The following is a 27,048-nucleotide window of genomic DNA, read 5'->3' as shown; positions in this document are numbered from 1 at the left end:
TGTTTCTTCTCCATCTGTTTCTTTGTCTCCTTCTGGAACTCCATTATTCACATGCCCTAGATCTGTCCCCCGGTCTTCTATCTTTCCCCTCATGGTTTCTCTCTCTTTGTATTTGACTCTGATGTCCCAGCATCTCTTCTACTGTGCCTTGTGGGTAACTAATTCAATTCATGAAAGTAATCATCCACTGACTTTTAAAAATTTAAGTTCGAGGGAGAAATTTTATGCTGTACCCAGATCTTCTAAGCATCCTGTGTTAGTCAGCTGGGGCTACAAGAACAAAATGCCACAGACTGAGTGGCCTATGAACCACAAAGATCTATTTGAAGTTCTAAGACTGGGAAATCTGGTCTGTTCCGGGGGGATGGGTGGGGAGTCCTTTCCTTGGCTTGCAGATGGCTGTGTGCCTTCCTTCTCACTGTGTCCTCACAGTGGAAAAACAAAGCACATGAGCAAACAAACAAATAAAAAACAGAAATAGACCCATAAGTAAAGACCAAACTGATGGTTGCCACAGGGGAGGGGTGGGGGATGGGCAAAAGGGGATGAAGGGGAGTGGGAGGCACAGGCTTCCAGGTACGGAATGAGGATGTCAGGAAAATAAAAGGCACAGCCTTGGAATACAGTCAATGACACTGTAATAGCACTGCGTGGTGACAGTGGGTAGCCACACTTGTGGTGCGCACAGCACAACATAGAGACTTGGGCACAGATGTATCTAAGTTGTTTCTGTGCTGCCTTTTCTCAACTATTCTTTTTTAAGTATGCAGACAACTGCACTCACATACATTTTTTAGGATTTTCAAACTCCCTGGTAAAAAGCAGAAATTAGCAATGGGAGGCCTTTGTGTCTTCCTTATTGGAAACCAGTTGGAGCCTGTATAGATGAGAGTAACAGTAATATGGAATATTTCACTGAAAGGAATTTGGAACTGCTAGACCTGTTATTTGCTATAGTTTCCAGCTTTTTCTGAATGAAGAAAGCTCTATTAAGAAGAATGCAAACCAGCTACAATACCTGTGAATGACAAAACGTTAGTCATCTGAACACATTCTTGTAAGAAAACTTCAGATCTGACTAATCTGGTTCTGACACTCTCCCACTGATGAAAAGGCGCTGGTGTTCCCTTTTCATAGGAAGTAACACTTATTCGTTACAGTTTATAGAAAGTATTTTTTATATGTAATGCTTCAAACCTTTATTGTAATACTCAAGACCAGGGGTTCTTAAGCATTTTTAGGGTGCATAAGAATCCCCAGGTGGCGGGACACCTGGGTGGCTCAGTGGGTTAAAGCCTCTGCCTTCGGCTCGGGTCATGATCCCAGGGTCCTGGGATCGAGCCCCACATCAGGCTCTCTGCTCAGCACTGAGCCTGCTTAGCCCCCGCACCCCCCCACCTGCCTCTCTGCCTACTTGTGATCTCTGTCTGTCAAATAAATAAATAAAATCTTAAAAAAATAAAAAATAAAAAAAGAATCCCTAGTGGTTTGTTAAATACATAAATCCCCTGGGCCCCACTGCCAGAGAGCCAAAGCTAGGGTGTGGGCCCAGAAAGGCAGAAGTTCAAGGCCCACAGACCCCTGGAGGAATGCTGCATCAGATGCTATAGAAATGACAAAGGTGGGATGCCTGGGTGGCTTAGTTGGTTAAGGGGCTGCCTTTGGCTGTGGTCATGATCCCAGAGTCCTGAGATTGAGCCCCACATCGGGCTCCCAGCTCAGCGGAGAGACTGCTTCTCCCTCTCCCTCTGCCTGCTGCTCTACGTACTTGTGTTCTCTATATCTCTGACAAATAAATAAACAAAATCTTGAAAGGAAAAATGACAAAGGCTATAACCAATCTTACTTCGTCTGAGTTGTCTCTCAAACAAGAAATCACTAAGCAAATAAAATGAACAGCAACCCACAAAAGCGGTGTTAAAAATAATTAACACAGGTTTTAAAAGTTTCGATCTTTCCAGTAAACAAAGAAACAGAAAATAAAAGTCATACTGTGATAATTCACCACTGTAGTGTGCTGATAATGGGGGACACTCCGCAAGTGTGGGGACAGGGGGTCTATGGGAAATCTGTGCTTTCTGCTCAATTTTGCTGTGAACTTAAACTTCTTCTAATAAAATCAACTGAAAATTAAGACTTAAAAAATCATATTGTTTCTCTTTTGTTAAAAAAGTAAATATTTTTAATTTATAATACTAAAATGTATGTCAAGATTAAAAATGGACAGTTGGCCCTTCCTGATACATCTTTCTGGGACATCATCCATCCAAACAGATGCACAATGTTCATAATGTTTGATCCAGGGACTCTAGCTCCTGAAATTAATCTTAAAGCAAATAACAACAAAGCTGACAAAAATGGATACACAAAGCTATCTTCCTAGTAATATATACCTAGTATTTTCTAAGGTATCTATATATTATTACGCAATAAATTCATGGAAAATGTTTAAAAATAAGAGAAAATGTGTACAATTTAATATCAAACAAAAAGAAAGGGTACAAAATAAATAAACAGCACAATTCCAGCAGAATATAAGATATATAAAATAACAGAATATTAACGTGTTGCTATTCTCTAGAGGGGAACTATGTTTGCTTCCTCTTTTTTTATATTTTCCACGAAGGCCTGACATTGTTTCTATAACCTGCAAAAAAGTATGTGTGAGTGTGTGTGTTTTAATGCTTAAAAATAAGAAAAGTCCATTTAACTTTCACAATCCCTAAGCAGATGAATAAGATATTGTATTAGAAGTGCTTTCTTTGAATAATATGGAAAAGAATTACATCAAAACTTAATGCAATATTCATGTTACTGAAAAGTTACGTAAAAACAGAAGGTATCAGAGAATTCTCTGATGAAGCCTTGGAAAAACAAATCCTCTCTACAGGCAGTAATGTTCCCTAATATGTCATTTTGGAACAATGTATCAAAGTGATGCATTTACTTTAAAAAGGTTACATTCCTACTCTATCATGGACATTCCATTATTGTCAGTCCAACTCAAGAGACTTTTTTTTTTTTAAGATTTTATTTATTTATTTGACACAGAGAGAGAAAGAGAGAGCGCGAGAGAGGGCACAAGCAGGGGGAGCAGCAGGCAGAGGGAAAGAGAGAGGCAAGCCCGCTACTGAGTAAGGAGAGGGATGTGTGGCTCAAACCTAGGACTGGGGGATCATGACCTGAGCCAAAGGCAGATGTTTAACCAATTTAAACCACCCAGGTGTCCCAAGAGACTATTTTTTGCGTGTCCATAGTGCTGTGCCCCAGGCCTGCCTTCAGGGAGGGAGCTCAGCAGGGCAACAGCAGACTGTAGAGTGATAAGCCCATAGAATAAAACCTCACAATAATGTTTCACAGAGTAAAGAGACACTTGGAAAAAGTGATTCCCAAATCTTCACTTATTTATTCTAAGATATGACCTATCTTTACAAAATCTCCCTTCCCAAAGACAATAGGAAATGGCACTCCCCTATGAGTGCCGCAGCACTACACCTCATTGTCTACCCAAAAGTGATATGGATCCAGGCCCACCCCAGCCCTCGCCCACCCAGAGAAGCTAATATTGCCTAGGAATGGCCTGGAAAGAAACAGCTCTGCTTGTTTCTCCTCCAACTCTTCCCAGATTTGTGAGGACTTGGAAAAGAAAGTATAAGTCCAGTATCACCTAGAGAAAGGCCCAGCTACAAGGCCGGCCTCATAAGACAATATCCTCTACATGCCTTTTCATCTTCACAACAGGACTTAAAACTTCACAGAGCTCCAGCTTCACATCAAACTGTCTTCTGGGCATTTCCATGTGGACACATTCCATGTGGTCCCTAAAATTTGCCACATCCTAAACAAAGTCTCTCTGCATCCTATGTGCCAGAAGTCCTATCAGGTCTACCTCCAAAACAGATCCAGAACCCACCCACTTCTCCCCATTTCTACTGTGACTCCCCTCATCCTCAACACCTTGGCCCTCTCCTGCCATGGCGGCCCCCAACCCATCTCCCTGCCTCTATTCTTGCTCCCCTATAACCCCTATCTTTTTTTTTTTTTTTAAGATTTTATTTATTTATTTGACAGAGATCACAAGTAGGCAGAGAGGCAGGCAGCAAGAGAGGAGGAAGCAGGGCCCCCCGCTGAGCAGAGAGCCCAATGTGGGGCTTGATCCGAGGACCCTGGGATCATGACCTGAGCTGAAGGCAGAGGCTTTAGCCCACTGAGCCACCCAGGTGCACCCCCCATAATCCCTTCTCCATGCAGTAGCCAGAGTGATCTTTTTTTTTTTTTAAGGATTTTATTTATTTATTTATTTGTCAGAGTGAGAGAGAGAGAGTGCACAAGCAGGCAGATCGGCAGGCAGAGGGAGTAGCAGGCTCCCCACTGAGCAAGGAGCCCGATGTGGGACTCGATCCCAGGATCCCGGGATCATGACCCAAGCTGAAGGCAGCAGCTCAACCGACTGAGCCACCCAGGTGTCCCAGAAAGTGATCTTTTTTGAAACACAAATCAGTCTGTAAGCAACAGGAGGGCAAGGGGTTTTATCTGTTTCATTCACTAATGTTTCCCCAGCACCAAGTGTTTGAATTAAGTTCATTTGCTTAAAATTAAATAATGGCTCCCCATTTCCAAACTCCAAACTCCCCAACATAACTTCTAAGGCTAAAGATCTGGTCCTATTCCCACAAACCCCACCCACCTGCCTCACTAATTCCATGGCACTCCAATCCCATTGGTCCTTTTTCTGCTCAGCAAATATGCCAAGTTTCTTTCTGCTTATGGCCTTGGTATATGCAGCTTCCTCTCTTTGGAATGTTCTCTGCCCTGTGTGTCTCCTCCCCGCCACCCCGCCACCTTGGTTTGGCTGGCCCCTTCCATGACTTAAATCTCACTTCACACGTTGCCTAACCCACCCTCTTCCTGAAAGAGCCCCACAAACACTCTCCTCTATATTATCTTACCAGAGCACTGGACTGAGGCTGAAATTACCTTGGTTACTTAGTGTTTACTGGCTATAAACCCTACTACCAGAATGTGCAGCAGGCCTGAGAGCAGGGCCTTGCCTGTCTAGTCACTACTAGAGCCCCAGTACTCCTAACAATGCCTGGCTCCCAACAGAGATCAATTAACTTAGCTCCGTGTTCTAGGACTTGGTCTTCCACATTCAAGTCTTAGAGATTATATTTAGCCAGTGCCCAGAGGTGATTAGGTCCTCAAAGATGGACTCGGACAAGCTAAAATGTATTAATGGCAAAGGCACACAGCGGAACACCAATTTTTTTTAATTAACACTGAAAAACCTCTATCAGCAGAACTGAACAAATACTCAAACTGCATTCAATTCACTGTCTTCTCCCCCTAGTGTCAAGTCACATGACAAGCCATATCTAGTGGGTAGACTTAAAACAAAATGAATTTTGATAGTGGGATGATTAATCATATGTCAAGTTGACCAAGCCAAGGGACGCTCAGATCCAGTCCTTTGAGAGCCATGATAGAAGAGAAAGGAGGAGGAAGGTGGTATTCCCATTCCGCCTAAGCAGGGACATCTATCTTTTGCCCTTAGCACTTTCGTGCTCAGGACTTCAGACTTGGACTCAAGTCTGCACTATCAGCTCTCTGGCTCGCAGGCCTCAGGACTATACCACCGGTTATCTTGGGTCTCCAGCTTGCAGATGGCAGATGGTAGGACTTCTCAGCCTCCATAACCATATGAGCCAATACCTAATAGTAAATAAGTAAATAACCCATTGGTTCTGTTTCTCTGGGGAACCTGACTAATACAGATGATAACATGAAAGTCCCTCTGCTGATAAACCTGTTTGAATGGGACAAAAACACAGCTGCAGGCTGAAATTCCCTGTTTAGCCAAAACATATGCAGTCTGGCAGCCTAGACTCTCTGCTGACAGTGTCAGGTGCACACTGAACCAAGCTCCCATCTGTGCATCCAACTACACATTAACATGACTGTCCACACCTCTGCTGTGACATGCTAATAAGGTCCATTTGCAAATTATTAAACTAGCAAAGTATGTGCAATCGAATCAATAGGTGAGGGCTTGACACAGTTTCCCATAACTTCACTAGGTCAAAGCCACCCCAAGCCAGACACACTCTGAAGCCTAAGCACATGGAAACCAGGAGTATGTCTGCTGATTTCAACCAGCAAGGGAGCACAGCCTGGTTCCCCAAAGTCTAAAGACAGTGAAAACCTTCAGCAGACATGGGGGTCTCAACCACTTCCCAAGCCATCCAAGTGGCATGGAAGGGGAAGCTTACCACCAACAAAAGGGCCATGGACTGCTTATCAGGAGTCAGCCTACAGAGATTGAGAAAAGCTTAAATTAAAGACAGTATGGATAATCTAGACATGTATAATTCATAGTTGACCACATTACCTCTTCTAAATTTATAATGATGACAATTATCTGTGGAATGTTTCCAAGGAATAAATAATTGATAACATACTCCACATCATAAGGCAAACTGCCAGTGGAGACAATGGGTGGGGATGCATTAAAACAATAGATTCTTTCATTTGACATTTATCAAGCACATACTGTGTACTAGCACACAAGAGTCATCTGTTTTGACACTGGAGTCTGCTGACCAAATACGGGCAATAACTATAGGGTTTTGGAAGGGCCAGGATCCCCAGAACCTTTGATTATGAAACATCATTTGAGCTCCTACTATGCGCTAGACAATAGAAAAATGAAGGTTCAGTTCTAGCTCTTGAGGATCACACAGTCTGTGGTTGAACAAGACACTTTACTTTTCTTCCTGTGTGCTGTGATTAGAGTACATGACAGAAAATCAGGAAGACTTATCAAGGTAAGTTCACCAAGATACAGTATTAAGATATCTCAATTTGAAGAGCTCTATTAGGAGTCTGGAGATGGCTACAGTTTTAGTTTTGTGATACAAAATCATCTACAGGGACAGATTTTAACAAAACAAATACCCAGTAAAACTTTATTTATTGAACTGAAAAACAAATGTAAACCAGTAATAAGAATAATTTTTAAATCAGGCAATTCACTGAAGAAATTCATTAAGAATCTAAAGACAAGGGGGCACTTAGGTGGCTCAGTCCAGTAAGTGTCTGACTCTTGATTTGGGCTCCGGTCATGATCTCAGGGTCCTGGGATCCAGCCCCACATCAGGGATCAAGCCCCACACTGGACATTATGCTCAGTGGGGACTCTGCCTGAGAGTCTCTCTGTCCCTCTCCCTTTGCCCCTCCTCCCATGTTCCTTCTCTTTATCTCTCTCTCTCGCTTACTCTAAAATAAATTTTAAAATCTTGAAAAAAAAAAAGGAATTTAAAGACAAGGGGCACCCAGCTGACTCAGTCAGTAAGGCATGTGACTCTTGATCTTGGGGTTGTGAGTTCAAGTACCACATTGGGCACAGAGTCTACTTAAAAAAAAAAAAAAAAAAAAGGAGGGGCACCTGGGTGGCTCAGTGGGTTAAGGCTCTGCCTTCAGCTCAGGTCATGATCCCAGGGTCCTGGGATCAAGCCCCACATTGGACTCTCTGCTCCGTGGGGAGCCTGCTTCCTCCTCTCTCTCTCTGCCTGCCTCTCTGCCTACTTGTGATCTCTGTCAAATAAATAAATAAAATCTTTAAAAAAAAATCTACAGACAAAAATACATCTCTCACATCATTTAAATACTGTTTGAATATCTTCACACCTCTTTTCTTTAAATATGCAAATTTTGCCTTTGCATAATACCCACCATCCGAATTTTATACTACTTATAAATAAAGACTTCTTTTTAGTACTTTTTAAATTTCAATCTACACCATGGTTTTACTTTAACAAATTTTGGCTACAATGTGGCAATTCTGATATCTCATCAAGCCTCCTAATTTTAGTTATGTTTGGGTAAATATGCTTAGGCTCATAATATATGTAAAACCATATAATTAGTGTTTCATACTGGAGTCTATTAAATTTCCAAACTTCCTTCTGTTACTTTATAATGATATATAGTTATTACCAGTTATAAAAAGTAAATGCTCATACATGCAAAGTACATTTTTATCAGAATCAGATTTTACTCAGTTTTTCCTCTCTAAAACGGAAATCATCTTTTCATTTGCAAACCACAAATCCAAAAATATATGTAAATGGAAAAGAGTGCTGTCTGGCTCAGGCAAGAATAATCATTACATACAACGTGTTTCAGATGGGAAAACAGCAGAATTGAAATAACTTTAAAACTCACTACATTGGAAAGTGCTCAAAAATCACATTTTAAAAACACACCTTAAGAAAAATAATTAGCAAAAGCCTACAGGACTGACAACTGGATTCGTAGAGATGTTTGCTAATAACTAAAATGGAGCAGTTTAATGAATTTGCATCAAAGGAGTGATGGGGCGGGAAAGAACTCTGTGAGAACTAAAGCTAGAATGATCTGTTTTCATGAAGAAATTCTTCCTGAAGGGACATAGATACTTAGAAAGCAAAGAATGGCTGAAAATCTCCCTGTAACATTTGAGAGTTGGCTACCTAAGATCAGAGTTCTAGAAGAGCTTCCAAGAGGCAAAGTAGAAAAGAAAAGCAGCACATTTTTGGATTTTAACAATCTGGGTTTAGTCTCAGCACTGCTACTTCCTGGCCTTGTTATCTCAGACAAGTCCCTTCACTTCCCTGGGCCTTGGATGTCTTATATGAGAAGGCTGCAGTCTGTAAAGATGACCTCAGGGTCTCTCCTTCTCTTTCTGCTACCAGCATATCTGCAACTAGCTTCACTATGAATTGGGTATTTATTCACTTAATAAGCATTCATGGCATTTTGCTCCAAACACTGTGCTGGACAATGCATAGATGAATCAGACAAGGTTTCTTTCTTTCTGAGGAGTTAACAAGCTATTGGGCAAACAGACTAGTAAAGAAACAATGCCAGTCCTATTCAGTAAATGCTGTGGTAACAGTAGCAAGTGCTGGGTGCTCAGGATACCTTAAGGGAAAGGGAATTCAAGGCAAAGGAGAAGCTGGCAGGGAGGTCTTCCTGTAATGAAAAAAAACTATTAAATAGCATTTAGGGCTCCACTGAGCTTGGAGATTATATGGTTCTGATCACTGGATTAGTACATAGCATCTACCAAAGAGGAAATTATTCCCCAGCCCCACAGCTGCAGCCAAAACACTATCACCTTTTACGATGACAGCAAAAATTAAGGCCAGGGTTTTCTTAGGATTTTTTTTTCCTCCTTTTTTTTTTTTTTAAGTTTTTAAATTTATTTTTTAAAGTAAGTTCTACGCCCAACATGGGGCTTGAACTCACAACCCCAAAATCAAGAGTCACATGCTCCACTGAATGAGTAAGCCAGGTGCCCCAAGTCCCAGATTTTCTTTACTTTTTTTTTTTTTAAAGATTTTATTTATTTATTTGACAGAGATCACAACTAGGCAGAGAGTCAGGCAGAGAGAGAGAGAGGAAGAAGCAAGCTTCCTGCTGAGCAGAGAGCCTGATGTTGGGCTCGATCCCAGGACCCTTAGATCATGACCTAAGCTGAAGGCAGAGGCTTAACCCACTGAGCCACCCAGGCATCCCAAGTCCTGGATTTTCTAAGGGCGCAGTTACATTCTATGCTTTTTTTTTTTTAAAGATTTTATTTATTTATTTGACAGAGAGAGATCACAAGTAAGCAGAGAGGCAGGCACAGAGAGAGAGGAGGAAGCAGGCTCCCCACTGAGCAGAGAACCCGATGTGGGGCTCGATCCCAGGACCCTGAGATCATGACCTGAGCCGAAGGCAGAGGCTTTAACCCATTGAGCCACCCAGGCGCCCCACATTCTATGCTTTTACCTAAGAACAGTACTGCCAGAATAGTACGGCTGCAGTCTCCAGTCTGCCCGCCACCCACATGAGCAAAGGGAAGTTAGCTGAGTACCTCCAGGGAAAAGCAGGGCATGGAAAGGATGGAGGGGTCACAGTATTTTCTGACATGAGACATAGGAGTGTTTGTATTTGTTTATGAAACACTTCTTTGCCATTGGTTAAGGGGATGGGAATGTGAGAATCATGATTTATCCCCAACTGCTTTGATCTGTCTCCCTCTCTAGACTTGGGTACAGAAAGAATATTAGCCCCCTAATATATCTCTACCCCTTTCCAAAATTGAAATCCTTAAGTTGGGGTTCTTCAATCTAGTAAAGATGCCAACTTGGGGATGGCAAGTCATTCAGCCTCTGGGATAAAACTGCTTTAGCACACAAAAAGAAAACTAGAAAGATCACTCTAAACACCAACACCACCTTCCAAAAACATGTATATTATCTATAGCGATCTTTTAAAATTCCTACACCCTTCTGATGTATTTGAGTTCTTTGGTTGCAGGTAATGGAAACCTGACTCTGGACTAAGGGGAAAAGATGGAACTTATTGGAAGGATTCAGGGAGGGAGGCACATGACCAACAGGGCAGCTGGGGATGCAGACTGAAAGGGACGTAAAAGGTGTTCCCTAGAGTTCGGGCGGCAGGAACACTGGCCAGTGTCCTGCAGGCACAGGGGCTGCAAGGAAGATTCTCCAAGCATTCCCACTCCTTGGATCGCTCAGCTCAGGTTTCAGGTTCCAGGGAGTGAGAGTCTCAGTGCTCTGGAATCATTTATGGGTTCCAATCCTCTCCAGCTAAAAAGGTGATATGGCACCTGATGAACAGCTATCCAATCTGTAACCAACTGAAGAAAGGTAAACACCAAAAGGAACACAAGTTTTTGTAACCAAAAGAAATTGGAGGAGCACCTGGATGGCTCAGTTGGTTGAGTAAATGACTCTTGACTTCGGCTCAGGTCATGATCTCATTGTCATGAGATGGAACACCATGTCGGGCTCTGAGCTGGGCATAGAGCCTGCTTAAGATTCTCTCTCTTCCTCTCCCTTTGCCCCTCCCCTTCCCTCTCCCCTTCTCTTAAAAAAAAGAAAAAGAGAAAGAAAGAAAGAAAGAAAGAAAGAAAGAAAAAAAGAAAGAACAGGAAAAAAAAAGACAGAAAAGAAAAGAAATTGGAATCGATACTGTCGGTCATCAAAACAATAAAGATTCACTACATCCCCTGAATAACAAACACATAAACCTTTTCTTTAAACATCATAGGATACACAGACATTTTAGAACCCTGAAGACATGTATTTTAATTAGGGTACAATTTCGAGTGAAACCCTGTCTTTGTAAAGGTATATGAACAGTGAAAGTTGGTAACCATGTGGTACACCAGAACCTCATTTAGGTATAAGCTAAGTGAGAATTACCACCAATAAATAAATAAATAAATAAATAAACAATAAATAAAAAATAAAAAATTAACTATCCACACAGTAGCCATCAAAGAGTTGGGATAGCTATATTAATATCAGACAAAATTAAATTTAAGATAAGAAATATTACTATATATAAAGAAATATACTATATATATACTATAAAGAAAGACATTTTATTTTATTTAAAGATTTTATTTATTTGAGAGAGAGAGTGCACAAGGGAAGGGCTGAGAGAGATGCGGGGCTCCATCCCAGGATTCTGGGATCATGACCTGAGCCAAAAGCAGATGCTTAACCGACTGAGCCACCCAGGTGCCCTGAAAGAGAGACATTTCATAATGATGAAAAGGCCAATATATCATTTTGAATGTATATGTACTGAACAACAGAACCCTAAACGCTTGAAGCAAAAACTAACAGAATTGAAAGTAGAAAAAGATAATTCAACAGTTAGAGCTGGAGACTTAAATAATTGATAGAACAAGAGTCAATAAATTTAAGAAACCAAAAAGTATATAAAAAGTATGTTCTCCACCCACATGGAATTAAATTAGAGCCCCATAATAGAAAAAAGTTTTGGGAAATCCCAACCTCTGGAAATTAAACAACAGACTTATAAATAACACACAAGCCAAAAATAAAGTCACAAAAATATTTTCAACTGAATAAAAACAAAAATACAATACACCAAAATTCATGGGAAGCAGCTAAAGCAGTGCTTAGAGGACATGGTATAGCCTTAAACACCATTATCAGAAGAGACTAAAGATCTCAAACCAATTACCTAAGCTTCCACCTTAAGAAACAAGAAAAAGAAAAGAAAACTAAATAAAAGCAAGCAGGAAAAAAGGACATCATATGGAGTTGAAATCAATGAAACAGAAAACAAAAAAGCAAGAGAAAAAATGAATAAAACAGAGTTGGTTCTCTGCAAGGATTAATGACTTAATCGGGTGAAGACAGCAATTCTCCCCAAATTGGTTTATACATTCAAAGCAATTTCTATCAAAATCTCAGTACGCTTGCAACTAAGAAAGAGATTTACTTTCATCAGTTTGTCTCAAAGAACTCTTTTACACTTAAATTTTTTCATAATTATATAATAATTATATAATCATAAAAAATTTCCAGTAAGCTTTTCTATAGAAAACAAGCTGATCCTAAAATTTATATGAAAATGCAAATGCCCTAGAAAAGTCAAAACAATTCTGAAAAGGAAAACAAAGTTGAAGGCCTACAGTACCTGATTTCAAAATGTACTATAAAGCTAGAAATGAATTAAGGCAGTGTGGTATTGGGATAGGAAAACCATACAGATCAACGGGATCTAGAAAGAAACCCTTATATTTTATGGTCAATTGATTTTCGACAAAGGGAAAAATAGGAAACTTCTCCTTGGACATCTCTATGGGGGAAAAGTTAACTTAGACCTTTACTTCACTTTTTACATGAAGATGAACTCAAAAGAGATCACAGACCTAAATGAAAGAACTAAAACTAAAACTTCAGAAGAACACATAGGAAAAAAATCTTTGACCATGGGTTAAGCAAACAGTTCTTAAGACACAACATGAAAAGTAAAAACCATAAAAACTGGTAAGCTAGACTTTATTAAAATAAAAAAAATGTACTTCAAAAGACACCATTAGGAAAATGAAAATACAAGCCACAGAATAGGAGAAAGTACTTGCAAATCACATATATGATAAGGGATTTATATCTAGCCTATCTTAAGAACTTCTACAACTCAGTAATACGACAAATAACCCAACTTAAAGATGGGTTCTGATACATGCTACAACATTAAGCTAACTGAAATAACCCAAACACAAAAGAACAAATACTGTGTGATTCCACGTGTTTGGCGTACCTAAGATAGGCAAATTCATAGAGACAGAAAGTAGAACCGAGGTTCTCAGGGGCTGAGATGGGTGTGGAATGGGGAGTTATGGTGTGGAATGGGGAGTTATTGTTTAATGGGAACACTGTTTCTGTTTGGGATGATTAAAAAGTTCAGGAAGTGGCTTGTGGCGATAGTTGTACACAACTGTATACTTAATGGCTAAAATGGTAAATATCTCACCATGATTTAAAAAACAATTTTAAAAAATGGGCAGAAGACTGGGTAGACACTTCACCAAAGCAGACATGCAAATGACCACTACGTACATAAAAAGGTGCTCAGCATCTTTAGTCATCGGGGAGACACAAATTAAACTACAGTGAAATACCACTGCACAGCGGCTGGAATGACTGTAATCCGAGAGACAGAATACCTAGTGTTGATAAGGATGTGGACAAACAAGAAATCTCATACATTGCTGATAGGATTGTAAAATGTGTATAGCCACTTTAGAAAATTATTTGGCTATGTTTTAAAAAGTTAGGGGCACCTGGGTGGCTCAGTGGGTTAAGCCACTGCCTTCGGCTCAGGTCATGATCCCAGGTCCTGGGTTCGAGCCCTGCATCGGGCTCTCTGCTCGGCAGGGAGCCTGCTTCCCCACCCTCTCTCTCTGCCTGCCTCTCTGCCTGCTTGTGATCTCTCTCTGTCAAATAGATAAATAAAATCTTTAAAAAAAAAACAACAACAAAAACCTCATGAACTAGTCTCTGCTAGCTTCAGATTTTTCTTCAGCAGCGTCCTCACCTCTCAGCCTTCACAGATTTAAAGAGAGTTAGGGCCTTGCTCTGGATTAGGCTTTGGTTTACAGGAGTGCTGTGGCTGATTTGATCTTCTGTCCAGACCACTAATACTTTCTCTGTATCAGCGACAAGTCTGTTTGTCTTTCTTATCATTTGTGCATTCACTGGAGTAGCCCTTGTAATTTCCTTCAAAAACTTTTCCTTTGTGTTCACGACTTGGTTAACTGTTTGACCCAGGAGACTTAGCTTTTAGCCCGTCTTGGCTTTGAACATGCCTTCCTTACTGAGCTTCATCATTTCTAGCTTTTGATTTAAAAGGAGAGACGTGTGGGACACCTGGGTGGCACGGTTGGTTAAGTGCCTGACTCGTGGTTTTGGCTCAAGTCGTGGTCTCATGGTTATGAGATCCAGCCCCGCACTGGGCTCTGCACTCATTGTGGAGTCTGCTTAGGATTCTCTCTCCATCTCCTTCTGCCCGCCCTGCTGACCCCCACTCATGCTCACTCACTCTCTCTCTCTCTCTCAAATAAATAAATTTAAAAGAAAATAAAAAATGGAGTGAGACATGTGTGACTCTTCCTTTCACTTGAACACTTCGTGGCCATTGCAGGGTTATTCGCTGGCCTAATTTCAGTACTGTTGTGTCTCAGAGAACAGGGGAGCCCGAGGAGAGGGAGAGAGATGGAGGAATGGCTGGTTGGTGGAGCGGTCAGAGCACACAAACGTTTAATGATTAAGTTCACTGTCTTACATGAGTGCAGTTTGTGGGGTGCCAAAAATCACAGATCACCATAATAAATACAGTAATAATGAGAAAGTTTGAAATATTGTGAGAATTACCAAAATGTGACGTAGAAACATGAAGTGAACAAATGCTGTTAGAAAAATGGCAGAGGGCGCCTGCGTGGCTGAGTGGGTTAAGCCTCTGCCTTTGGCTCAGGTCATGATCCCAGGGTCCTGGGATCGAGCCCCGCATCGGGCTCTCTGCTCAGCGGGGAGCCTGCTTCCCCCTCTCTCTCTGCCTGCCTCTCTGCCTGCTTGTGATCTCTGCCTGTCAAATAAATAAATAAAATCTTCTAAAAAATAAAAAAAGAAAAGAAAAATGGCAGAGATACATCTGCTTAATGCAGTGTGCCACAGATCTGCCGTTTGTAAAAAAAACACAGTATCTGGGAAGCACAGTAGATTAAGGTGTGCCTGTAGCTTATCTCTTGTTTCTTTCTGAGTAATATCCTGCTGTGTGGCTATACCACATCTTGCGTATCTATTCATTAATTTATGGACACCTGGATTGTCTCCAGGTCTTAACTATTACAAGTAAAGCTGCTATGAATGAACACTTGTGTACAAGCCTGGGTGGACATGTTTTCATTTCTCTTGGGCAAATTGCTAGGAGTGGAATTCCTGAGTCTTAAAGTAAGCTATGTTTGGGGCTCCTGGGTGGCTCCGTCTTTGGGCATCTGCCCTCGGCTCAGGTCATGATCCCAGGGTCCTGGGATCGAGCCCCGCATCAGGCTCCCTGCTCAGTGGGAAGCCTGCTTCTCTCTCTTTCTCTCTCCCTGCTTGTGTTCCCTCTCTTGCTGTGTCTCTGTCAAATAAATAAATAAAAGCTTAAAAATATAAATAAATAAAAATTTAAAAAGTAAGCTTATATTTAAATTTTAAAACGTAAGCTTGTGTTTAACCTTTTTTTTTTTTTTAAGATTTTATTTATTTATTTGACAGAGAGAGAGAGAGAGAGAACACAAGCAGGGGGAGTGGCAGGGGGAGAGGGAGAAGCAGACTTCTCCCTGAGCAGGGAGCCTGATATGTAGTTCGATCCCAGGACCCTGAGATCATGACCTGAGCCGAAGGCAAATGCTCAACACACTGAGCCACCCAGGCGCCCTGTTTATATTTAACTTTTTATTTTTTTTTTTATTTTATTTTTTTTTTTTTAAGATTTTATTTATCTATTTGACAGAGAGAAATCACAAGCAACAGATTTACAGTATAAATGAAGCAACAGATTTTCAGTATAAATGAAACGGCCTTCCATTGGAAGAAGGTGCCATCTAGGACAGGAAAAGTCAATGCCTGGCTTCAAGGCTTCAATGGACAGGCTGACTGTCTTGTTAGGAGCTAAGAGAGCTGGTGACCCGCAGTTGAAGCCAGTGCTCATTGACCGTTCTGAAAATCCTAGGGCCCTTAAGAATTATGATAATCTACTCTGCCTGTGCTCTCTGTCAGTGGAACAAAGCCTGGATGACAGCACATCCTTTTACAACATGGTTTACCGAGTATTTTGAACCCATTGTTGAGATCTCCTGCTCAGAAAAAAAGATCCCTTTCCAAAGCCTGCTGCTCACGGACAGTGCACCTGGTCACTCAAGAGTTCTGAAGGGGACAGACCATGAGATTCGTGTTGTTTTCACACCTGCTCACACACTACCCATTCTGCAGCCATGGATCAAGGAGCACATTTAACTTTCAAGTCATATTATTTAAGAAACACATTTCACAGGACTAGAGCTACCATGAAGAGTGATGCCTTCTGGAAGTCCCTTTGGGAAGGGTTCACCGTTCTACATGCTGTTAAGGACATTTGTGTTTATGGGAAGAGGTCAGAATATCAACATTAGCAGGAGTTTGGAAGAAGTTGATTGCAACCCTCATGGATGACTTTGAGGGGTTCAGGACTTCAGGGGAGGAAGTAACTGCAGATGTGGTAGAAACAGCAAGAGAACTGGAATTAGAAGTGGAGCCTGCAGAGGGGACTGAGTTGCTGCCGTCTCATGACGAAGCATGAAGAGCTGCTTCTTACGGAAGTGCAAAGAAAGTGGTTTCTTGAGATGGCATCTACTCTTAGTAAAGATGCTGTGAAGACTCTTGAAATGACAACAAAACATTTAGAATATTACATAAACCTAATGGATAAAACTTTAGAAAGAAGTTTCACTGTGGGTAAAATAGGATCAACACCATCGTGTGTATGGAGAAACTGTTCATGAAATGAGAACCAATCAATATGGCAAACTCTATCACTGTCCTATTTTTAAGAACTTGCCACAGCCACCCCAACTTCAGCAACCCCCACCCCAATCAGTCAGTGGCCATCCACCTCAAGGCAAGACCCTCCAGCAGCAAAATGATTATGACTCACTGGAAGATCAGATGATGGTTACCAGTTTTTAGCAGTAAAGTATTTTACTTATTTATTTATTTTAATTTTTTTTTTCCAACAGCAATAAAGTGGTTTTTGTTTTTTAAGATTGTTTATTTGCGAGAGAGAGCAAGCGAGTGAGCACGAGGAGGGAGAGAGAGAGGGATGAGCTGAGCAGGGAGCCCAACGTGGGGCTCGATCCTAGGACCCTGAGATCATGACCTGAGCCTGAGGCAGATGATTAACCAACTGAGCCACCCAGGCTCCCCAATAAAGTGTTTTTAAATTTAAGTATGTGCATTTTCTTGACATAATGCTTCTGTACACTTTATGGATTACAGTACAGTATAGCACAATATAGTCTAAACATAACTTTTATATGCACTGGGAAAAACCAAAACATTCATTTGACTTGTTGTATTGCAATATTTGCTTTATCATGGTGATCTGGAGCCAAACCTGTCATATCTCGGAGGTTTATCTGCACTGATACAGGCTAGAACACGGCCGAACTTCAGAAATGTTATACTAGGTGAAAAAAGTCACTTGCAAAAGACTCCATATTATAAGACTCCATTTATACGGAATGTCCAGAAAAGACACATTTAAAGACAGAAAGCAGATGAGTGGTTGCCTGGGCCCTGGGGAGATGTGGGGATTGACTGAACACAGATCTATACAAATATTGGGGGTGATGGAAATGTTCTATGACTGAATCATGTTGATGGTTGCACAATTCTATAAATTTTCTAAAAATACTGAATTGTATACTTACACTGGGTGGACTTTTGTGCCTTATAACTCATACTTCAATAGAACCATTAAAAGTAAATAAACACAATCTGATGCTGAAAATTTCAGGAAGCATAACTCAGATACAATCTCTATGACTTGAATCAAAGGTTCTCCACATTCCTCTTCCTTATATATTTAAAAATTACAGGTGAAGGACATTACCAGTGTTCAGAGCCTAAATGATCTTAAGCTCCTGAACGAAACTGTGTGGTCCCTGTGACTGTTCAAAAAACAGCAGCAGATTTAGATATCTTAAAAATTTTGACCATATTTTACTGGGCTCATTTCAGAGAAAAAAAAATAAAGCAATAAAAGGAAAGTCTGAGAAGCAAATCAAATCCCAAAATTGTTTGAGTAATAAACCATATTATATATAATCATTATAGCCTAGAAACATTTAATCTGAAGCAGGAAAGGCTGACCTAGTAATTGACTTAATAGCTATCTTCAATGATACGAAGGGTTTCATGGAGAAACTATTTGACTAGTTCTTCTCTCTCTCCATTGAGAGCGAAACAAAACAAAGTGATTTAATAGTCAGCAAGGTAAATTTAGATTAAACATAAATAACACTGACAGTAACTGCTATCAAATACTGAAATAAATTTAATTAGGATATTTGCTCAAGCTGTTTCCTTGGTGATCACTAGAACACACAGACAGAAAGCTCTGGTCTGAACGTATTACTTGCCTGGGAGGCAGAAAGTCGACTTGCTGACCCCAGGCCCCCACGCGGGGAGGAGCAGGTCCGAGCAGAAGGCAGGCAGCCACCCTGACTTTCCCACACTTCACTCACCTCAATATCCCGATTGAGCTGCTTCACAATGGCAGTTATGTTTCTGATGTGCTCCTCCAAGAAAAGCCTGGCCAAGCGGTCGCCGCCCCCTTTGTTCTGCATTTTCTGCAAACTGCTAACAATGTCGTCCTTAATCCGGAAGGCGTGCTCCACAAGGGCCGCGGTTGTCTTCTCGTGACAGAGGATCCTATCTTCCAGTTGTTCCACGAGGCTTACAGATGAGTAGGGTGCCATGGTCAGGGACTGGCTGTGTCGGGGCATGGTTCTAACTCGCCTATGGAAGGGAGCCACATTGCAAGGTTGTTCACTGGGAAAAAGTCATTTTCAAAAAGCCAGATTCAAGACTGCCCAGAGAAGTAAATGCAAATTCTCTCGCCCTACAAGGTAAATGGGGCTTGAGGCAGGGTTTCTGCCACAAGGAGTTTTCTTGGTGAGCCGGGCATCTTGAAACAATCATACTCAGAGTCTTAACCGTGCAGATAGCAGGCTTGATGACCTCCAAAAGCAAGAGGCTGGTGGAATTGGGCATGCTGACATGTGCCCAATTCCAATCTAAGCTTATGGAGACCAAGCTTATCGGGACGCCTGGGTGGCTCAGTTGGTTAAGCATCTCAACTCTTGATTTCAGCTCAGGTCATGATCTCAGGGTCCTGAGATCAAGCCCCACGTTGGGCTCCCCACTCAGTGGGGAGTCTGCTTCTTTCTCTTTCTCTCCACCCCAGTCCCGCCCCTTCCCTCCCCACTCCCTGCTCACACATGCACATGCTCTCTCTCTCTCTCTCTCTAAAATAAATAAATCTTTAAAAAAAATCTATAAAGATCAAGCATATTCACAAAGTCTCCTGACATGCCCTCCTCCCCTATTCCCCTACAGCAGTTCTTTAACATAATAACGAACTCTAAATGCCTACAAGGGTCAGGCAGGTGACCTAAATGAATCATGCCCATCACATGTAATACAACAGGGAGGGGACTTAGGAGACCTGGAAAAGGCACTCCTCCACTAAAGGCAGCTACAATTTTCCTCCATCCACGAGTGACCATCTGGGAATGCAGGTCTATTTTTTCAGATTATGTCATATTTCAAAAAAAGCTGGAAATTCAGACTTGTATGTGAAATCACCTTATTTTTAAATGTTAACAAGTCATTTAAAAAGTATTTAAGATAATGCAGGCCAAACAGTGTGCTTCCATGAGCCAATTCTGGTCTATGGACCCTCAATCTGCAACTTCTGATTTAAAATGGTTAGTGGGACATTAGCCCTCAAGGCTCCAGAGCTGCATTTTCCTAGGGACCAGAAGTACAGCTGTACTGTAAGGTTATTATGAAGTCTCCACTTCTCACTATCACTGAGCAGATCCTACAAACTGGATGCTGGAGAGGGACGCAACTGTACTTCTCCTGCCCTTGAACAAAATCATCCCTGGGTAATGTAACAGCTACAAAATTTCATTTATAATAACCATCACACCCACTAGCAGCCCTCATGGGATTGGTGGAAAGGAAAAGTATACCTTAGATGCATATTTTCCATATATTATACCTTTCCTCAGTGACGAGAGAAGGAAATGCAGTGCTCCGTTGGGCCATTTTCTTTTTAATAATTTACATCTGTTGAAAAAAAATCATTAAATTATTTAACAGTTTATATCTGGAATTGAAATGACATCTAAACCTTATTATTAAGTTACTAAGTGGATTGTAAATTATGCTGACACACCGATCAGTTATATTATTAAATGTCTTATGTCCTATACATGAAATAAACAGTAAATGCTTCCAAATAAGGAGAAAAGAATCAAGCAAAATAAAAATTAATACTGCTAAGCCTTGCTAGATAGATAGATTACTGGGGACTGTTAAGCAGATTTTCTTGAAATTTCCTCCCCCTCCGCCCCGTAACTGCATTTTAAGCTTGAGAAACCACTTTTACAGAAACGAGATAGTTTCTTTCCTTTTTTTTTTTTTAAGATTTTATTTATTTATTTGAGAGAGAGAGAGTGGGAGAGAGCATGAGAGGGGAGAAGGTCAGAGGGAGAAGCAGATTCCCCATGGAGCTGGGAGCCTGATGAGGGACTGGATCCCGGGACTCTGGGATCATGACCGGAGCTGAAGGCAGTTAGTTGCTTACCCAACTGAGTCACCCAGGTGCCCACAAGACAGTTTCTTTAAAGGCTCTATTCAATCATGTCAGGTAGGAAACTACCTTAGTAAATCTGATTGCAGCAACTTTAGCAAATTCCATAGCAAATTAAGAGAGCACTTACTTCTAAATTAATCGTAAATCAAAAAATACATCATCAATTGGATCTAATTTGGAGGAGCCTATCTATCCATGAAGAGAATGTGATTGATATTCCTTAAAATTTTTTTTAATAAGATATCATCATTCATATTATATCTTGCCTGTAAGGAACATTTGGCCATCCTAACACATTAGAAATTTGAGCAAAACTGGAGAGTTTTTAAAATATTTTGTTACTTAGGTTTCTCAATACTGCTGTTAATTGCCTTAAAACAATGAATGCCTAGTAACTGTGATCTGATTCAGTAATTAGTTCTCATTTAGATGCTGGATTCAGAGAGCATTTCTGATTGAAACCATTGTTTTGGCATCAACTCTTCCAGTGTCTTATTTTTAGAGTTTCATAATGTGAACATTTCATTTTCCTAGACAAAGAACTTTGAATTCAAACAAATCACATTTAAGAAAAAAAGCAATTCATGCCAAACAAGTTATGATGCCAAAGGAGATCTTCAGCTCTTACGATAATCACCTATGTCATTAAGACTACATGAAATCAGGCCAATGTGGAAATGTTAAGATTTAGAATCATAGAATCTTTACCATTTTAAAGTTGTAATATACCTTAGTTGAGATATTAATCTATGGAATAGCCCAATCTAAGAAACATTTATCTGGCATCTATGATGCAGCTGAGTAACCTAAATATATACAACAAAATCCAGACCCCTCAGGGACTTCACAGCCTACAGAGAAAGACAGATATCTAAGCCAACCATGAAGCAATGGGATAAATGGCTATGAACAAAAACACACAGGGAGGAAAAAAGGAGAGGCCTTACTTTCCCCTGGATAGGAAAGAGAGCTCGGAGGACAGAAACTAATGAAAATGAATAGGATTTCCCAAAGTACAGAATAGAGAGACTGTTCTACACCTTCTTTCCTTAAGACTCCACCATCACATCTACCTTCTATGCTCTCAGAATGCTCTCTGGCCTGGCCCATTCTTCCAACCGCATGCAGTGCCACTCTAGCCAATGCTAACCCTCCCCATTGCTACTCTACCCACCCACCTCTGTCCTTGAATATGTCATGAACTCTTCTGCCTTCACATCTTTGTCTGTGAGCTCTATGGGAAACACTCTTCTCTCTGCCTCCAGAGAAAACTCCTATTCATCCCTTAAGGCCCCTCTGCCCTTCAGTTCAATAAAATACCTCCCTCGTTTGTATTTCTTCAGCACTTTACTCGGTATGTTTTTATACTACCTATTACACTCTATTATTTTTGGCTATTTAATAGTATGTCTCCCCTACTGAACTACATGCTCCTTCAGGGCATATTTCAAATCTTAATGGACACAGAGCTGACCTAGAACTCTCCATACGTGTCTGTTAATGGGAGCGTGACTTACATCCCAGTATCAGAAACGGGAGCAATGAAGGCATTAGAGAGTGTTTAGTTAAAAAGTATAGTTCTTTACTGAGACTGCACCCAAACAGCCACTCAATATAATATTTGTAAAAGAATGGACACTTTCGGAACCCCCTTCTCTGAAGGTCATTTCATCCTTCTGGAATTTTCCTGCCTGAGCTAAAGAAGTCCAGCCACATCAACTTGCTGGAAAAGGAGTCTATCCACCACTCTGGCTGAGATTGCTTTTCAGTAGCAAACCTATCACAAAGCACTATGCACTCTCTAGGACAGGAAATGTTACATGGCATGAGGTCACAACACACACTGTGGTCTGTTCAGAACTGGTGCCCTCTTCAAGAAATGTGGTGGGAATTTGTTTGTGAGCTTGCTTGGTTGGTTAGTGTCGTGATTCTTTACCAGACAATGGGACCCATATTACAAAGAAATAAGGATTAAAATAAATAAGTCACTGGGTTAAATAACTTCTCAAAGATCATTTCCAGACCTTCCCATTGTCAACTCTGGCTGACCTGCCTGTGGCCATCAGTTCCTGCACTTTTATAAATCTGAGCTCTAGAACTACAAGTGGTAGGTACTACAACACTATTAGGCAGATCTAGGCTGTCTACTGGTCTGACTCTGCTGTGTTTTGCTGTTATAATATTAATCCCCAGCTTATGAGTTTAAAAAACTTGGGAAAATTAGGGGAAGAGACAGGTAGGCAAAGCAAGGAGAGAAGAAGAGTTGAAAGAAATGTAAAAAAGTAAAAACCACAATACCCAATATCAATAGAGTTTGGGAGTTCACAAAAGAGTAAAGGAAAATACTCTTATCTAAACCAAAATAATTAATTGTGATTATGAGGATTCTCATTAGATTTTTATAAGTAAGATGACACTAAGGGCACCTGGGTGGCTCAGGTGGTTAAGCATCTGCTCTTGATTTTGGCTCGGGTCATTATATCCAGATGGTATCCAGAGCCCGGCTTTGGGCTCTGCACTCAATGGGAAGTCTGCTTGGATTCTCTCTCTCCCTCCGTCCCCTCCCTGCTCTCTAAAATAAATACATCTTTTGAAAAATAAAGTAAGATGACACTGGGTAGAAATACCTCCAGTATCATCAAATGTGAAATGACACATGATTTTTGCTAATGGCAGTTTTAACTTTCAGAAAAACTCAATGTCAATCATGTAAAAATTAAGTTAGTTTTTCATTTTACTATCAAAATACAGTACTGATGGGTTCTGCTAGGTGTCAGAATTAAAAAAAAAATAGGCAAAGCACTTATGAATAAAGTGGTTGTAATCTGGTGGTAGGGGGAAAAGTCTATTTTCTTATAGTTAAAAATAGAGGGAAAGGAGAGAGAGCAGAGAACAGCTGAAGGTGTGCCTAGAAAGGCAGGTGGGAGGGAATCGTGCTCTAACTTAGCTCTGACCCACGCTCAGGGCTTGGACTTCATCCTGGGCAGTGCTGGGGCAGACGGGTGACTGGACCAGGGCTGGAATGGGAAAGGCAAGCTGAGGGAGGGTCAGAAGAGAGGAGAGGTCCCAGGACCAGGAACTCAGCTGGGGAGGGTGGGGCCTGGGGAGGAGCTTCTGCCTTCCTCTCTTCTCCTTCTTGCTTTTCCCACTGCTCTGGCCTCTCCACTTCCTTTTCCTACACCTCAGGGCTCCCCCTGCATTTTCCTTTGCCCGTTCCATTTTCTTAGCCTGGCATTCCCACTGTCCATTCTCCTTCCCCCTCCTGACTGTGCTCTCCCCGCCTCTCCTCCTCCCACTTTGTGCAACCGCACATACACTTGTCCAGCGCAGAAAGCACTGTGAGGTCAGTGAGGTCAGACCCTTATTTGAAGGCTGGCTTCCCCGCTGTGATCTTAGCAGGCTGCCCTTAGCCTGTTGGCCTGGGGACCTCATACATAATAGCTGTTCACTCTCAACAAGCGTTAACCCCTGTCTGACCCTCCGGAGCATCCTCTTGGGCATTCGTAGAATTCATCCTCACAATTGGCGAAGGAGTGCTCTTATCATCACCGTTTACACAGCGGAAACAGACTTAGAAAGGTTCAGGAACTGGCCCAACCACACGCAGGGATTTGGACTTGGGCCTCTGCCTCTTCCTCACCAGGCATTACCCACAGGAGGACTACAGGAATCCACAACACTGTCTGGCCTTAGGGCACTCCACAAGCTCCCAGGAAGGGCTGGTTCCTTTCCTTTCCCTGGCAAATGCACATCTGATAGAAAACACATCTCTTTTTAAAAATAACACCTTAGGGGCGCCTGGGTGACTCAGTGGATTGAAGCCCCTGCCTTCGGCTCAGGTCATAATCCCAGGGTCCTGGGATCGAGGCCCTTATCAGGCTCTCTGCTCAGCAGGGAGCCTGCTTCCCCCTCTCTCTCTGCCTTTCTGCCTACTTGTGATCTCTGTCTTTCAAATAAATAAATAAAATCTTTAAAAAAAATTAAATTAAATTAAAATAACATCTTATATAAATGGTCCAGCAAATAGTACCCATTTGTTTAAGGAGGTATCATATGGTTTCCTGGGTGGTACTAGTGGGGAAATGACGGGCATCTGCTTTAACCCTTCATTTGGCCGAGGCTATTCCTCTGGTGAGGGTACAGCTACAGTGAAGCCTTGCTGTTACTCGTGTTTTTCAATCAGGCACACATGTGCAAAGAACAATTTGCAACACACATCTTTGTATGAGGAAATTTGAAACATTTTAAGAAACACCTTTTCTTAAACTGAAAAATGCTTTCTGTGATTAAAATTTAAGCTCTACATAAAGGCATAAAGAACAAAGTGAAAATTACCCCTCAGAAATTGATGTTAATGCATTGATTTACTTTTTTTTTTTTTTTTAAAGATCTCTCCCAGGATACATTTTCCTTTTTGAAAAAAATAAAGTCATACTCTATAGCATGTGTGCATGCATTCCCTAATTGGCACTGTATCATGAACATCTTTCCATATATAAAGACACATCATGATTTTTAATGCTGGCATAATATTACAGTAAACGGATATACCAAATTGTTAGGTAGCTCCTTACTGATGAACATTTACACTGAAATGTTATTTTAAATCATGATTTAGTTCAAATTTTTGGTCTCTAATTTTCCTTTCCTTTCCTTTCTTTTATGAGATAATGCAGGTAGTATAAAAGTTTGAGGGGCAGAGTGCAAGCTACTTCCAAAATTGAGGTTAAAGTGAGACTCTAGGGGCATCAGGGTGGCTCATTCGGTTAAGCATTTACCTTCAGCTCAGGTCATGATCCCAGAGTCCTGGGACTGAGCCCCATGTCAGGCTCCCTGCTTAGCTGGGAGCCTGCTTCTCCCTCTCCCTCTGCCTGCTGCTCTCCCTGCTTGTGCTTTCTCTCTCTCTCTGTCAAATAAATAAATAAATAAAGTGTGACTCTGACAATGAAATCTAAAGAATCAAGAAGGGATGAAATCATCAGATCTATAAGAACAATCCAAGATACTGCTAACACTCACAAGTAAAACAGAGCAAGCGGTCATCACATTTGTGATTACTGGTTCAAGGTCAGTCTTTGGCTCTATACTGTGGGCTCCAGGAAGAGCTGAATTGTCCACAGCTTTATTCCAAGCACCTGGCACACTGATGATCAATGAATATTTACTGGATCAATGAATCTCAAGGACAGATGACAGAAATGAAGACATTTCCTAATGTTGACTTTAATCAACTGAATTATATTCTGACTAAGAATGAATGTACAACCAGAAAGAGGGATAGTATATACAGCATATCCAGTAAAAGCAGAGTTTAAAGAGGAAAAATTTATCAGTGTTTCCAGAAACCTGAGAATCTGGGGCTGCAGGAAGAGTTCTGTGATGGAGAGGGATGTATTAAGTTCTCATGGTCCAAGGCCATTACCCACCAAGGTATACCTGCTCACTCCTCTTGCCCTGAGCCCAAATTCACCAAGCGCATCATTTAGCCTCCCGTGTGGATGTGTGTAAAAGTAGAACATGCGAGAAGCAGCACAAGCCCCAGTCTGCCAGCTACTTTTCTCACTGTGATGGCAACCAGACTTGTGTGAGTCTGTCTCCCGAAATCTGTCTCTGACTGCCGCAACAGTGCTAAACATCAAAACCTGAAACGTGAAACTTGACACTGAAACATGAGGATCCCAATACGCGGTACCTGCTGTGGGGGACAGACTAGTTAGTATATAAGGTAGCCCCCATGATCTCTGCCTCCTGGAGTCCGTATCTGTGTGATCCCCTCCCCTTGAGTGTGGTGGTACGTATGTCTTGCTCCTAACCCACAGAATACAGCAGAGACCAGTCAAGTGGCAGTCACCTGTCCTCAGTCAGCAGCTGTAGTCACCCGGGATTCTGGTACCAAATCACACAGGGTGTAGTTCTGTTCACTGTGAAGAGATTATTTATTTTATAATCTAATGTTTAAGTCTTTTACTAAATTTCTAAATGGTTGTTTTACTTTTAAAAAATCTCAATAAATACATTAAAGAAAGAATAAGAAATTTAACAAGTTTTTTCCTAACATTGGCTCCGTGCTGGCCAATGGAAACAAATCATAAAATAAATCTAATTTGCCACAAGAGATCAAATTGCAAGGGATGCTGTTTCACCCCATCAGAATGGCAAAAATCAAGCGTGGCAAGATCGGGTATTGACGGGAATATATATGGAACACTAGGAACACCAGATGGGAATGTGAATCAGTACCACTCCTCTGGAAGGCAATCTTCAGTA

General features: G+C 41.2%; 1 protein-coding gene across 1 annotated transcript in view; it reads right to left on the bottom strand.

The window, feature by feature from the left end:
- Nucleotides 1-27,048, bottom strand: part of LOC111153191 (family with sequence similarity 81 member A) — a 126,579-nt gene that overhangs the window by 36,527 nt on the left and 63,004 nt on the right. Inside the window, exons 2-3 of the mRNA XM_022512054.1 lie at nt 20,185-20,252; nt 18,641-18,914 (exon numbers count right to left, since the gene is read on the bottom strand). Of these exons, the coding sequence (XP_022367762.1) occupies nt 18,641-18,914; nt 20,185-20,231 (321 nt within the window). The 5' untranslated portion in view covers nt 20,232-20,252. The remainder of the gene's footprint in view (nt 1-18,640; nt 18,915-20,184; nt 20,253-27,048) is intronic.

The sequence above is a fragment of the Enhydra lutris genome, unplaced genomic scaffold, assembly GCF_002288905.1.
Source record: "Enhydra lutris kenyoni isolate GAN:26980312 unplaced genomic scaffold, ASM228890v2 scaffoldscaffold31, whole genome shotgun sequence".
Taxonomy (NCBI): domain Eukaryota; kingdom Metazoa; phylum Chordata; class Mammalia; order Carnivora; family Mustelidae; genus Enhydra; species Enhydra lutris.
Note: the sequence above shows the minus strand (reverse complement) of the source record. Positions and strands in the feature narration are given on the sequence as shown.